Genomic DNA, 14,595 nt, shown 5'->3' with positions numbered 1-14,595 from the left:
CCAGAGACCTCTTCATCATCTGTCCAGCTGTCAACATGGCCGAATTCTGGGCAGCCAACACTCAGTCCAGTGTTTACCTCTACCACCTGCCCGAGGAAACTTCCCACAACAGGTGCTTCTCATACATGATTTATTATAAAGAATTATTATCACTCTGATATACCACCACCCATGCAAAAAAGCAAACAAGCTATAAAAATTTACTATAAATATATTTAAATAATCAAATTCGCAGTTCATTGGCTAACACTTTCACTTTTTGTTTTTTTCTGAGCATCCTTGGTTATTTTGAAATCAGCTTGTAAATTGTTTACACTTGTATTAACATTGCACATGTCTCTATGGAGTCTGAATAATGGTTGTTTTGCATTCGACTTTGAGGCTGATGTGAGCCAATATTTGATGAATGCTTGATCTGTTAGGAAATTTTCTAAACACCGACAAAAAGGCTCCAACTATAGACATAATTAACTTTTGAAAAGCGTCTGCCAAGGACAATCTGGACTTTGGCTTGTTCTGACCTTTTGTGACATTATTTAAAGGTGCAGTGTGTAATTTCCAGAAGGATCTCTTGACAGAAATGCAAAATAATCAACATAACTATATTTTCAGGGGTTTATAAAGACCTTTCATAATGAACCGTTATGTGTTTATTGCCTTAGAATGAGACATTTTTATTTACATACACCGAGGGTCCCCTTACATGGAAGCCGCCATTTTGTGCAGCCATGAAGCCCTTAACGGACAAACTTTTTTACTAAGTTTTCTCCAACTATAACATGTTTGACCGATGACGGCTACCGTAGCTTCTCTATGTGTTTCAAAAGCAAGAGGTGAGAGCTGGACTGAGCCGTTGGTTGCAATTCGCAACTTCACCACTAGATGCCACTCAAATTTACACACTGCACCTTTAATAGCTGTTCATTCAGTGGTGAACTACCTCTTGTCATTTTGATGAATACAGCTGCAATTCTGTAATCTGTCTGACTTCAACAGTACATAATGCTTCTGTTTCTATTTTGTCTGTTAATCACAGCGTCGATCTGTCAGCTCCTATGGATGTGCAGTATCTGTTTGGGGTTCCTCTTGCCTCTGAAACTCATGACCTCTATAGCTCAGAGGAGAAAACGCTGACCTTGCAGATCATGAGTTACATGGCAAACTTCATAAAGTCTGGGTGTGTATCATGAACTGGTGGGGTGTTGCATATGATTGTTCTCCACTCGTCTCGTCTTATCTTGTGTCTTATCTTTTCTTCAAAGAAACCCCAATCTGCCTCTTGCTGCATCTAGGACATCTTTCAGTAAATTTTTGCCCCCTTGGCCTCAGTTCATGCCTTACTCTGGTGGGCGGGGCTTTAAGGAGATGTCTGTCATGCTCGGTAACCGCAAGAACCTTCAGACCCCTCAGTGTTCCTTTTGGTCTCAGTATGTGCCTGCTCTGATCAAATCTACTGGTTAGTGGGGTCTTGAATAGGTTCTAAACAAATACACCTGTTTGTATGCTTAATGTATATGTTGGTGTTCACTGATAATACTTATATACCTAAAAAACGGATTCTGTTTTACATTATAGCCAAACTGTCCTGTGGAGCTGCAGTAGGAGATACTGGACGTTTTCAGACCGCAACCCAAGAGCCAACGATGGGAGCGTCCAACTTCTCTGTGACTCCCAGCAAGCCCAAATCTGACAAAGATGCTTACAGTTAGAGTACTAATGACTTGCAGATGGTCTTCTGATTTTAGTTTCATGTTCAATTTTTAGCACTGTTGATGTAAATCTTTATAATTATGAATGATTGAACATTCATTGTAGAACTTCAGCAATAAACTGCATTGAAAACACTTTTGTTGTTTGTTTTTTTATCAAATGATAGCAGGGTTCCCACGGGTCCTTGAAATCCTTGAAAGTTTGTGAATCAGGGGGGGAATATTTAAGGCACTGGAAAGTTTTTGAAAATATAGTCATTGAAAGTGCTTGAATCTATTTTATGCAAGAAGTTTTCTGCAAAAAAATCCATATTATTCCCTGTGAAGTGTAGGATAATATAAAATGTCTAGACTTTTTAAGCACACGTGCTAAACTGTTAGCTTTAAATGCTTATATCTTCTGTATGCGAATGTTGATTCATACCAAAATGCTTTTTTGCATACAGTAGTTGTGTTATATTGACACATAAAAAACGTCTCTGGTTACATATGTAACTGTTGTTCCCTGAGAAGGGAACAAGACGCTGCGTCTCCCTTGCCATACTTCCTGCTTCCCTGTAACGCCGTCTTTGGCAATATTTCAGATAGCGATATACTTCCTGGCTCTCGCGTAACCTTGTATTTGTTGTTAAGCCTCACCATTGGTTGAATTTGATGTACACATTCAGACGCACTTACCCCTGGAGGCGTGCCCAAAGTCTCACCGCAGTGACCCAGCGCTAGTTCCCTCCAAAGGGAACTGTAACAATGTATCTTAAATGGTAACTCGATGTAACCTTGCTCTCACTTGAAATGTGTCTCCACATTTAGTCCTTGAATTTGAGGGTATTAGACCTGGAAAGTCCTTGAATTTGGGAATTCACACAGGGATTCATCTTTAAAATAAAAACAATTGTCACTGATGTGGTGATTTATTCTGAAAGCCAATGACAAAAGTGCAAGGAAAGACATGAGCAATACTGACCATTTGCGAGTATCCAGATGTTGCTGTAAGATTGTATGCAACTGACAGAGAGCTATTCTGTGACCTAATTGTCACTTTATTCTCGGAGATCATAACAGGTCTTTCCTCTTTGTCTAGACTGTTCTGTTCTAATGTCCCGTGTCTGCATGGACGCTTTCTTAGAATGAGCATTTTTGAATTGCTTCCATATGCACTATAAAACAAAGTTACACAATCTGCAGTATGGGGTTTAATATAAACGCATTTTCATTAAAACTTCTTAAGTATGTTGCATTAGGGTATTTTATTGGCTGTTTTGTGTTTAGTGCATCACTAGCGTGCTTCCCTGCTGTCGGATTAACTATGTAAACAGTGGAAATTGGAATCTAGCACATGCTTAGATTTTTGGCAGACATTTCATACAAATGGTCATTTGTATGTACATGCTTGCGTGTGCATAGCAATTATACTAATAGGTTGTTTTGCATTATCTGGGTACACTGTCAGAAAAGGTACACTTTCAAATAGTTCACATTTGTACCTAAAGAGTGCATATTTTTAATAAATAATGTATACGTATCAGCTGTACCTAAATAGTTCATAGGACTCTTTCATAAGGGGATCATCCCAGTGGCCCCCTTTTGTACCATTACATTTGACTGGTTATCTCTCAGTTTTGGCCATGTAATGAAAAACTAATAAAAATAATGTAAATAAATGAATAAAACTCAAATATGCTGCTTCCACAACAGAACATTTCACCTCATGAATACATAAATCTGTTAAGTTAATTGTTTTTGTAGATCAGTTTCTTTACTCCTCTATTTTACCTCTTTGACAGTTTTGCCTGAAAAAATGTGTGTTGGGGTCACAAAGTTCTCTCTCGCTGTTGCTCTTATCTTGAATTATGGTTTAATAAGATGATTTTCCAAATGTTAAGAGCCCAAGGCTACATACGTAACGACGATTGCAAAGCTTAAATTTATATCAGATCTTATGCCAGGAACATCTGTAAAGGAATTTACAAACATAGCTTGCTAAGATTCTGTACACTTAACCTGTTATGTAAAAATCATGCCAAGACATAATTATAAGGAGGACTTCATAATAATCTCGTTTTATTTATAAATATAACAAACAATTGAAACATGAAAAAATTAAAACGAAAATGTTAAACGCGCCATTTTAACTGCTTTGACAGAGTTGGGTGAACTAAACTGAAGCAAAATCTCCAAAGAAAACTCCAGCGCGCGTCTTTACTGACGTAAAGCAAGACACGCGTACATTAAACCACACGAGTGCGAGCGTGCCAGTGCGCGCTCTGTGGATGCCACGCGGGGACCAAACTAAGTGTGCTGTGGATTTTAAATGTAATAATCTACATTTCTTGTTTCAATGTATTTCATTCAGGAATATAGTAATGTGGAGACTCCTGTCGTGGATTTTTCTGACAGCCAGTTTGCATCAGGTGAGCTGTTTTACTGTTTTGACTTGATGTGTTTAATTCACGCAGTATTACGAAAAGCAAGAATAGTTTGCGAGTCTTGCAGCTGATGTTAAGTAAAGTCGTGATGTAGTTTATCATTGCACGAGACAACAGAAGGTAGCTGATTATTGGAAAGCGTTCAACACTGTGCCAAATATGATGATATACATTAACGTGCCAGATTCATTACTCATTAGAATGGTACAGAATGGGTCCAAATGTTCGTACTATTAAAAGATTGAGGCTCACTTAACTACGATGACATATAATAATATTGTTAAAAAAGGGGTGTATGCTTAAATGATTGTAAATAATTGTGCTAACATAACAATTTATTTGCAATTTTTATGGATAACTTGGTACAAATAATAAAGAAAAGATGCCCAATAATAGAATAGGAAACTCATTCAGTACTGTTTATAAAGTTTTTTTTAGGATGAAACCTCAAGAAGCTTTTATTAAATGCTCAGAGTAAATTTTTTGCCAGTTTCCCAGTAGTGTGCATTTGATTTTGTTGTTTGAACAAACTATACTAAAATATAACATAGTTTTCATTTATGTGGGATGATAAATCACAACATAATTCTTTTAGTTCTTTTTTTATTATTGTAAAGTTTTGAGGAGTATTATTTTTTAATGTAGGAGAATATAAATAAAGAGTGAGTATCCCCAAAACTTTTATTTAGGATATTTTTGGATAACAACAGTGTATATTTTGAATAAAGCAATTAATTTTGTATTTAGGTCTTTTTCTAAACTTTTCACTAAATGTGATGATAGCATATAGGCCGTATTTGCTTTATTAAAATCAAAATGCTTTTTGAGAAGCATTTCTATTTTACTCTATTTGTATTTTATACTCCCTATTAGTCAAGCTAGGACCTAATTTCAATGTCGTTTCAAATTGTACTCTTTGCTGCCCCTTTGTGGCTAAATTGGTTATAGACGTCCCTGTTTATAGTTGACCCTTTTCTTGTGCACAGGCCAGTTCCCAAAACTCCACCGACTCTCCTTATGTAACTACGGATTTGGACCCTTATAACCGGACTCGATACTGCAAATGGCCCTGTAAATGCCCCAAGATTGTCCCCAAGTGTCCGCCTGGGGTCAGCCTGTTGACGGACGGGTGTGACTGCTGCAAAACCTGTGCCAAGCAGGTGGGCGAGACCTGTAATGAAAGAGATACGTGTGACTATCATAAAGGACTTTACTGTGACTACAGCTCTGACAAGCCGAGGTACGAAAAAGGATTGTGTGCATGTAAGTGACCCCAAATATTCCTTAACTGCTTCAACTTAATATAGCCATAGTGTAATATAGCCAAAATTGATCATGCATGAACCTTCAATAAGATACAGTATCGAATATATAGAATTATAGAAACATTTTTTGTAAATGCAGATTAATCTGTTCCTCTAATTGAACAGACTAATTCATATTTAATAATATACATACTAATAATAATATATAAGCTTATTGATCATTAGAGATTTTTGCCAAAATCTGAGATTTTGTATATACACTGACCTAAAGGATTATTAGGAACACCATACTAATACTGTGTTTGACCCCCTTTCGCCTTCAGAACTGCCTTAATTCTATGTGGCATTGATTCAACAAGGTGCTGAAAGCATTCTTTAGAAATGTTGGCCCATATTGATAGGATAGCATCTTGCAGTTGATGGAGATTTTTGGGATGCACATCCAGGGCACGAAGATCCCGTTCTACCACATACCAAAGATGCTCTATTGGGTTTAGATCGGGTGACTGTGGGGGCCATTTTAGTACAGTGAACTCATTGTCATGTTCAAAAACCAATTTGAAATGATTCGAGCTTTGTGACATGGTGCATTATCCTGCTGGAAGTAGCCATAAGAGGATGGGTACATGGTGGTCATAAAGGGATTAACGTGGTCAGAAACAATGCTCAGGAAGGCCGTGGCACTTAAACGATGCTTAATTGGCACTAATTGGCACCTAAAGTGTGCCAAGAAAACATCCCCCACACCATTACACCACCACCACCAGCCTGCACAGTGGTAACAAGGCATGATGGATCCATGTTCTCATTCTGTTTACGCCAAATTCTGACTCTACCATCTGAATGTCTCAACAGAAATCAACATTTTTCCAGTCTTCAACTGTTCAATTTTGGTGAGCTTGTGCAAATTGTAGCCTCTTTCCTATTTGTAGTGGAGATGAGTGGTACCAGGTGGGGTCTTCTGCTTTTGTAGCCCATCCGCCTCAAGGTTGTGCGTGTTGTGGTTTCACAAATGCTTTCCTGCATACCTCGGTTGTAACGAGTGGTTATTTCAGTCAAAGTTGCTCTTCTATCAGCTTGAATCAGTCGGCCCATTCTCCTCTGACCTCTAGCATCAACAAGGCATTTTTGCCCACAGGATTGCCACATACTGGATGTTTTTCCCTTTTCACACCATTCTTTGTAAACCCTAGAAATGGTTGTGCGTGAAAATCCCAGTAACTGACCAGACTGTGAAATACTCAGACTGGCCCGTCTGGCACCAACAACCATGCCACGCTCAAAATTGCTTAAATCACCTTTCTTTCCCATTCTGACATTCAGTTTGGAGTTCAGGAGATTATCTTCACCAGGATCACAACCCTAAATGCATTGAAGCAACTGCCATGTGATTGGTTGATTAGATAATTGCATTAATGAGAAATTGAACAGGTGTTCCTAATAATCCTTTAGGTGAGTGTATAACATGTCCTGTGTTTCAGATGTTAGGGGAACAGGCTGTGAGCATGATGGTGTGATTTACCGCAATGGCCAAAGCTTCCAACCCAATTGTAAGTACCGCTGTTTGTGTGTAAATGGGGCTATTGGGTGCGTGCCCCTCTGCACCGAGTCCCTGCCACCCCGGGTGTGGTGTCAGTCACCCAAAAGAGTGAAGATACCAGGCCAGTGTTGTGAGAAATGGATCTGCGAGGAGTCCCGTAAACTGCGCAAGACCAACCCCAGACACGCCCCTGAGGAGGGTGAGTTGTGTATGAATATAATGTAAAAGAAATAAATATTGCTTTTATGTTTCAGAATGGGTACATTTCATGCTTCTCTTTATTGTCTGTTTCAGTGTCCCTCTCCACTAATGATATTTGGCACAAAAATTGCATTACCCAGACAACCCCATGGAGTCCCTGCTCAAAGACCTGTGGGCGGGGCGTATCACTGCGCATCTCGAATGACAATCCTGAATGCGTGATGGAGAAAGAGTCTCGACTGTGTAATCTGCGACCTTGTGAGGTGGACATCACAAAGCACTTTAGAGTAAGAACGCTACTTTATTCATTCATATCACTCGTCATTTTTAAGGTATTTCCTCTGTAATACATTGATTGACTTATTTGTTCATTTATTTGGTCACTAACTATTTGTCACAACCATGGCTCAGCCGGGTAAGAAATGCCTGAACATCTACCGTGAGCCAGAATTTCAGAACTTCAACATCTCAGGCTGTGTCAGTAAGAAGCAATATTGGCCAAAGTACTGTGGAGTTTGTATCGATGAGCGCTGCTGCATTCCCTACAAGTCTAAGACCATTGACGTGGAGTTTGAGTGTCCCAATGGATCAATCCTTACCTGGAAATACATGTGGATCAACGCCTGCTTCTGCAACCTCTCCTGCAGGAATCCAAATGATATCTTTGCAGATCTGGAGCAATACTATGAGTTCAATGAAATCATTAACTAATTCATTAACAAGGACTCAGATACAGTATTTACTACGAGGATTCTATTTTATGCGATATCCTTGACAAATGAAAAAAAGATCTTTTGTGTTTACCAAAAGATTTTTGTTTATCTTTATGCAATTGTTTGTATTTATTTCTGTTGTTACTCAATGAAGAGTAATTTACGTAAATACGAAAAGGTGCAATTTCATATCATTTGTGACACCTCTGTACAGGTGCACTGCTTCTTTTGCATTTGTGACATTTTTAATATAACATACAATATATATAAGTATATGTAAATTATATAATTTGCTTGTAATTATGTTATTTATTTTAATCATATTGTGTTGTATTACAGCACCATACTTTTTATGGTTCAGTAAAGAAACATGGTGTGTGTGGAAAAAATGCATTTAAAGATTTCTGAGTATTTTAATGTATGACACAGCAATAAAACAGTTAATAAATGTACTCACTGTTTTATTTTCTTTATTTATTTTAAATACATTCTGAGTGGTCTTAGTTTGTTGGAGACAACATTAACCAGGCGGCTATTATGCACATTCCTAAAACCAATATGTAATAAAATCACCATTGCTATTAAATAAAACTTCTAAAAAAGATATGCAAGAGTTGTAATATACAGTTTATAGAAAACATTCAAATTGTCATATATCAGAAAAACACAAAACAAAACATTTAATACATATTCACTAGTTTCTTAACTCATGCAGTACTGTGCAAAAGTCTTAGGCCACCATGCCAGAATTAGATTTGTTAGTGATCATATATAATTGTTTCTCAGTCTCTTTAATAGAATACATCCAGAAAATACAGGAAATGTGTAAATATGTAGTATTAAAAATTGTATAAAAATGTAAACTGATGTGTCAAGTTTTTAGGGTAAACTACCCTTCCACTTGAGCAATAGCAGGAAACTGCAGGATCTCTTAAACATAAATAAAATTAAATCCAAATTTTAAAGAAATTTGTCTTTTTACTTCATTCTGCTCAAAAAACGCTCAAGATGTGTTTAGTGCCAGGAGAGGTCACACTAAACACAGACAATGCCTAAAGAAGACATTTAGTCCTTAAAATTATTATTTTTTTATTTTTTTGTACATATTTCCTGTATTTTCTGTTTGTATCTTAATAAAATAGATTGAAAAATAAATATTAATGGACATTAAAACTTCTAAAACAAGAAGTCTGGTGGTGGTGGCCTTAGACTTTTGCACTGTATATTTTATATAATAAAAATATGATGTTTAGCTGTAAGAAATAAAAAATAACAATGCACTAGACCAGTGGTTCTCAAACTGGGGGCCACGAGATGGTGCCAGGGGGGCCCCAGTTTTATGACATTTTATAAAATACATTCATTTATCATGAATTCTGTGTAATTAAACCTAAAAAAAAATAAGGCTACTAACCAACAGCACTACTTTGTATAATTTCATATGTTTTGCTTAATTAAAATGTTAAATTTTAGAACAGTTTTTTGTCATAAATTTTCTTTGGGGGGGCCGCAAAAGAATGCACCGTACACAAGGGGGGCCGCACGCGGAAAAAGTTTGAGAACCACTGCACTAGACTAGTTCAATGTCTAGTTTAATGGGTATAAGTTACATTTCTGTGCTGCACTGACCCTGCTTAAATCCCTAATAATGCCGGCAGTGCATCATTAAATGTGATTTAATAGGAACATCAACTTTCAGATGATTCAGAATTAGTTGCCTAGTTACATTCTGATATCTGCATCAGTGGTGTCATTACATCAGGCATTTAGCGGTACGGCTAAACAGAAAGTATGGGTCCTGAGGGGTTGTGCTCTATGCTGTTGAAGGTGCTGTCCATTGAGACATCAGTATGGGAACGTCCACGCTCCTCCTGTGATGTGTTGGTGCCACATCGATTGCGGCTACGATCCAGGGATGAGCTACTGCCAGTACGAGAAAGGGCCAGACGAGTCATACTTGCAGATGGCACTGAGACAAAGAGATTTAAATGAGAAGAAACCCCTGCATAATTGAGCCATAACAATCTTGCAGCTTTTATTGTTTTATGGAGCAAGTTGGTGCGTATACTAGATAGCTATAGTAAATAACTATTATTTATGTTATTAATGGAAAATCAGTGTTAATATAATTGTAGACACTTTTTTAAATAATAATATGCACTTACTGTAGCCCATGCCCTGGATAAAGTACTTGAAAGCTTCTATTAGTTTGCCAGGCTGCAAGAAGGTACAAAAATGGTCAATAATGTTAAACATTTTCAATTATATACATATGTAAAAATTTTCAATTTTATATATATATATATATATATATATATAGAGAGAGAGAGAGAGAGAGAGAGAGAGAGAGAGAATACCTGATCAACCTGTGGAAGGCCTCCACAGTCAGCCATCTAGAAAAAAAATTAACATAATATTATTTTAATAAGGTAAATGACATTTTATGACATTTTAGCTGATATGAATTATTTGCAAGCTGCTAAAAGAAGATTAATCCAGGCAGTAAATGAAATGTGCTTTTGAGTTAACTGGTTGACCTTGAGAAGGGTTGTGGTTGTTGGATTCATTCTGGAGTTGCTGTCAACCTGTTAAAAATATTTTATTTTATAAGCACATATAGTGTGATTCACTAGGCATCTCTTAAAGATTAAGACGATAAAGAAAACAGACTCACAACAGCATCCACAGCAGGAGAACTATCACCTACTATCAGCAAGGCTGGACACCTGTCATAAAAACAACTGGTCAGTTATAAGAAGTTTCGAAATTTAGGTAGGTCTGAAGAACTAGCTAAAAACTGCTGTCATCAGGTGGGACTTACTTGAGGGTTCGTACATTAACGCTTTCTCCCTGTACAGGTCTCTCCATCTCCAGATCCCGCCGACTGAGAAGATAGAGTTACCATTAATGAGAAAAGGCAAGTGTTGTTACATTAAAATAGAGATGCTACAGGGCTTGTCAAGTTTAGTTAAAGACCATACAGAATACATGAGTGGTACCTTTTGTAGGACTTGACAAACTGCTGTAGGTTGGACTGGTTAATGTTGTTTGTAATGTGTTGACGGAATGTTGCAATCCGCTCGGAATTGTTGTGAATCTCCTCCTACAATACAAGTTAATGTTACCATTAACCAAAACCTTGTGAAATGTAAAGGGGAATAAAAGTGTTTTATATTTGTAGTTCATTGTTTCTTACCTTTCCAAAAAGATGTGAAATAACTGTGTCAGGGAGAGCGTGAGTCCAGCTTGTAATCTGTTTAGAAAGTTATTTTTAGTGGGAATTTGTGCAGATGCTTTGGCACGTGGACTTCTAAAATCGCATTGACTTTCATTTCTAATCCCAGTCAATGCAAGTAAAGAAAAGCAATTCATTTCGTACCTTTTGTGTTGCCCGGTCCATGAGGCTCTCTGCCTGAGCATTCATATTAATCAGAACAAGACCTTCAACCAAATCTGGATGTTTTAACTTTAGGGGACACATTCGAAAAAGCAAACAATTAATGAGGTTCTCATATTCCTGTGTATTAACAAGGAATGTGATTATCCATGTTTTAAACAAATCCAATTAAAGAGAAGCCCCATATAAAACTCACTGCAAAGCGGCAAAGAATGTTGGCTCCAGCACCCACCGCCAGTCCAATCACACTGCTTAGACTATGGGAAAAAAGTGCAAGGATTTAGTTAGGTGGCCAAGTCCAAGCTTTAAGCGTATATTCTTAAAAATATAGTTTTTAAAATGTCCTTTTCACAGCAACGCCATGGAAAAAGCATTTTCGAATCTCCTAAGAAGCTTTTAAGATAAAGGTTCTTTAAAAAACATGTCAACTCATACAGCAAAAAATACATTTCTCTGGCCAAAAATATATTTTAAATAAATGCAAAATACATTTTTGAATTTGGAAATATATTTAGTTTTAACCTTTATATATCAACATATAATATATACTGTACATTAAACATAAAACATTAAAATATATATTTTTTTAATTTTACATCCCATATGGGAAAAAATTATTATTTACAAAATAATATTTTAAATATATGCTAAATGCAACTTAATTTTATAAAGTATATTTTTGATGTTGAAACTATATTTAACTTTTAAAACAAACGTGCAACGTGAATATATTTCCTTGGATTAAAATATATGGAGAGCTGAATATATTCTTTAATGCTTTAAAATGTATTTATTTCTTAAATATATTTCAAAATAAATAAAAAATGACAAAAAAATATATGGGTGAAAAATATATTCCAAAATATATTTCAGCAAATATATTTTTGGCCATATTTTGAAATATATTTAAAAATAAATTTCTTTGCTGTATGGAGGTCTGACATAAGAGTTTGTGATTTGAAGATCCAAGCTGGGTTTAAAAGACAACATGCTCACCCAAAGCACTTGAGAACCATAGGCAGTGTTTCTGACAGCTGATCCATCGATGGGTATGTAGACCTACAATAATAAATGCTTTTAGAATATTATCATTTAATACAAGAGAAATTTAAAATAGAGATAATGCTTAGTTTCTTTCGAATGGGAGCAAAGTTTGTGACATTTTCGAGATTTAATCTAACTCTAGCAGAGATGTGCCAGGTTACGGAGAGGCCGGCAATTGTGGAAAAAAAACTCTATTTGTGCTTGGTTTGCTTTTTTAGATATTAAAAAGATCTTATTTGTGATGCATCTTTGCTTTTCAATGGAAGTTAAATACCACGAATGTCCAATCAAAACAGCATTACAGGTCAAGACTGGCTAATGGCTTTTCAGTTATTAGTGGGGTCAATGACCTCACTAATACCTGAGGTTAATGACCTCAGGTCATAATCAGTCTCAGCGCTACTCTTATAAGTTGGATTATGGTGGTGGATGTCAGTTGTGTAGCTGTAGCAGATGGCAGATCATAAACATGTCTGCTCCCCTTAGACCCAACGACTGGCAGGCTGACCTACATTCTGTCTGGTGCGAAAGTGTTGTGATTAAAACTGTGTGTGATTGAAACGGTCTGTGGTGAATACTTCTTAGAGCAGATTTACTTTGGTTTGATTTGAATGGATCCTAAAAGACAATTTTAGACAGAAAAAGTAAGAGAAGCTATACATTTATTATATGAATTTTGTTTCATTCTGAGTACTGAGACTTTTGAACTCACTGCTAAGCGATATTGACTTTATAAAGCAAGTGTTTAGTTCTCAGCTCTCATCTTGTGATCACTGATGGACTTATATGGTACCACAATGACGTCTTACTCTGTGGAGATTGTGCCGGCACCTTCGTGCTGTCCTGGGGCGTCAACATGACACACAGCAAAGTGTTGCGTGATCTCATGCATGTCTTTATGGTCAAAGAGTGACTCGAAACAAGTTTTATCTACAGAACAAAGAACACTGTATTATTAAAAGCATTCATAAGCCCACTAATAAAATGGGTCTTCTTGGATTTATTTTAAATTTCACAAACACTGAGTAATGGTAGTAGAAAGTTTTACAGACATTAAAAATCATTTGCATGAGATATTCAAAGGGTTTATATGATATTCTTACGGTTCAGGCCGATGTCATGAAAAGTTAGGATGGCAGGGCGGTTGCCCTTTGCAACTCCCTTCATAGTACAGTGCACCTTACCAAAGGGAGTCTCGACAGCATCCTCCTAAAAAAGCACAGTTTCTTCAGGGCTTTAAAGTTTTGAGCATAACACCATAGCACAGATATTTATTTTCCTTTCTATAGAAATGTATTTTATGTGTGTTTAAGTAGGCTATAAGTATTTTATAGGCAAGTGACAAAATGACATCAGCAATATTTACACTTTTCACTATTGTTCCAAAGCTGCTTTACAAAGTGCAATGTATTACCAATACTCAATGTTTAAGCAGTTCAATCAAACATGAAAACACCTTGAGCATACATATCAAATCCTATTGCATTAATAAAATATCTCTCCATCATTAAAATGCATTAACAGTAACATCTAAAGCTCTAGAAATACTAATGCAAACACATGATTCTCTAATCAATCAATAAGAAAAGCAGTCTTTTTTCACAGTTTGAACACAACAACAGCAAAAGATTGGTAAAACTAACTCACAGTGATCTCAAGATCAAAGGCACAACACTCAGAGTCCTCCAGTACCATGGCTACGCCTGTCGTGGGAGGCAGGTGTACAAAAGATCGTAGTGTTTGATCAGATCTTGTTTTGTAGACTGATTCGTGCTCCTTGCACAGAATGCACTGAGCTCTGGGTTTTATATCCCCTTTTTACAGTTTGGCGTAAACATCTAAATCCCAGCATGACTTGCATCCTGGCCAGAAGGAGCCTAATTCTTAAAGGATGGAGAGCGCTTCAAATAGGATCAGTAAGTTAAGCTTGACACTGGCATTACTGAATCGGTCCCAGCTCTTCTGTTTTCCATGCATAAACAATTTATGAATGAAACACAGGAGAGTTTGAAAAAGCATTTGAGTTACCTCTTTAACATTAATTATAAAATTATTCAATAAGCTTTTAGCTAATCTAAAACACCTTAAAAAAATAAACATTTATAATACTACCACAAAATACAGTATATGTAAGAAATCAACCCAAACCAAACTAATTATGGACCAAAGGTGATGTAGTCATGATTTTGCGGAGATCGTTGAGGAACTTATGGTAAATGACCTTTTAAGTACACTGTTTACAGAATGACAGTGCTAAGCTTATTTAACATTAAGATGATGAGGGCTACGTGCGACATGTT

General features: G+C 36.6%; 3 protein-coding genes across 6 annotated transcripts in view; 2 read left to right on the top strand and 1 right to left on the bottom strand.

The window, feature by feature from the left end:
* The window catches only part of tg (thyroglobulin), a 50,167-nt gene extending 48,323 nt beyond the window's left edge, over nt 1-1,844 (top strand). For all 4 annotated transcript variants that reach the window (XM_055210372.2, XM_055210371.2, XM_073872245.1 and 1 more), the window contains exons 45-48: nt 5-112; nt 1,037-1,177; nt 1,263-1,456; nt 1,576-1,844. In XM_055210372.2, the coding sequence (XP_055066347.2) occupies nt 5-112; nt 1,037-1,177; nt 1,263-1,456; nt 1,576-1,709 (577 nt within the window). In that variant the 3' untranslated portion in view covers nt 1,710-1,844. The remainder of the gene's footprint in view (nt 1-4; nt 113-1,036; nt 1,178-1,262; nt 1,457-1,575) is intronic.
* Nucleotides 1,845-3,837: 1,993 nt separating this feature from the next.
* ccn4b (cellular communication network factor 4b) lies at nt 3,838-8,300 on the top strand. The gene is made up of 5 exons (XM_055210374.2): nt 3,838-4,120; nt 5,122-5,398; nt 6,882-7,139; nt 7,235-7,428; nt 7,553-8,300. Exons 1-5 carry the CDS (start codon nt 3,980-3,982, stop codon nt 7,850-7,852), a joined length of 1,170 nt encoding a protein of 389 aa, XP_055066349.2. The 5' UTR covers nt 3,838-3,979; the 3' UTR covers nt 7,853-8,300.
* Nucleotides 8,301-8,307: 7 nt separating this feature from the next.
* ndrg1b (N-myc downstream regulated 1b) lies at nt 8,308-14,303 on the bottom strand. Its single transcript, XM_055210375.2, has 14 exons — nt 13,943-14,303; nt 13,399-13,504; nt 13,105-13,225; nt 12,248-12,310; nt 11,448-11,508; nt 11,234-11,320; nt 11,051-11,107; nt 10,854-10,957; nt 10,676-10,738; nt 10,529-10,580; nt 10,392-10,439; nt 10,212-10,247; nt 10,020-10,071; nt 8,308-9,823 (listed from the first exon to the last, which is right to left on the bottom strand). Exons 1-14 carry the CDS (start codon nt 13,988-13,990, stop codon nt 9,633-9,635), a joined length of 1,089 nt encoding a protein of 362 aa, XP_055066350.1. The 5' UTR covers nt 13,991-14,303; the 3' UTR covers nt 8,308-9,632.
* Nucleotides 14,304-14,595: the final 292 nt, after the last annotated feature.

The sequence above is a fragment of the Misgurnus anguillicaudatus genome, chromosome 10 (genome assembly GCF_027580225.2).
Source record: "Misgurnus anguillicaudatus chromosome 10, ASM2758022v2, whole genome shotgun sequence".
Taxonomy (NCBI): Eukaryota; Metazoa; Chordata; class Actinopteri; order Cypriniformes; family Cobitidae; genus Misgurnus; species Misgurnus anguillicaudatus.
This window is presented reverse-complemented; position numbering and strand designations above follow the sequence as displayed.

Excerpts from the sequence above, each read along its gene's own strand:
- ccn4b (XM_055210374.2), top strand. The coding sequence starts at position 3,980 with ATGCCACGCGGGGACCAAACTAAGTGTGCTGTGGATTTTAAATGTAAT. Across the intron at positions 4,121-5,121 it reads TGACAGCCAGTTTGCATCAG|GCCAGTTCCCAAAACTCCAC; the intron begins GTGAGCTGTTTT and ends TCTTGTGCACAG. Across the intron at positions 7,140-7,234 it reads CAGACACGCCCCTGAGGAGG|TGTCCCTCTCCACTAATGAT; the intron begins GTGAGTTGTGTA and ends TGTCTGTTTCAG.
- ndrg1b (XM_055210375.2), bottom strand. The coding sequence starts at position 13,990 with ATGGTACTGGAGGACTCTGAGTGTTGTGCCTTTGATCTTGAGATCACT. Across the intron at positions 13,226-13,398 it reads TCATGACATCGGCCTGAACC|ATAAAACTTGTTTCGAGTCA; the intron begins GTAAGAATATCA and ends TTTGTTCTGTAG. Across the intron at positions 11,108-11,233 it reads TGGACCGGGCAACACAAAAG|ATTACAAGCTGGACTCACGC; the intron begins GTACGAAATGAA and ends CTTTCTAAACAG.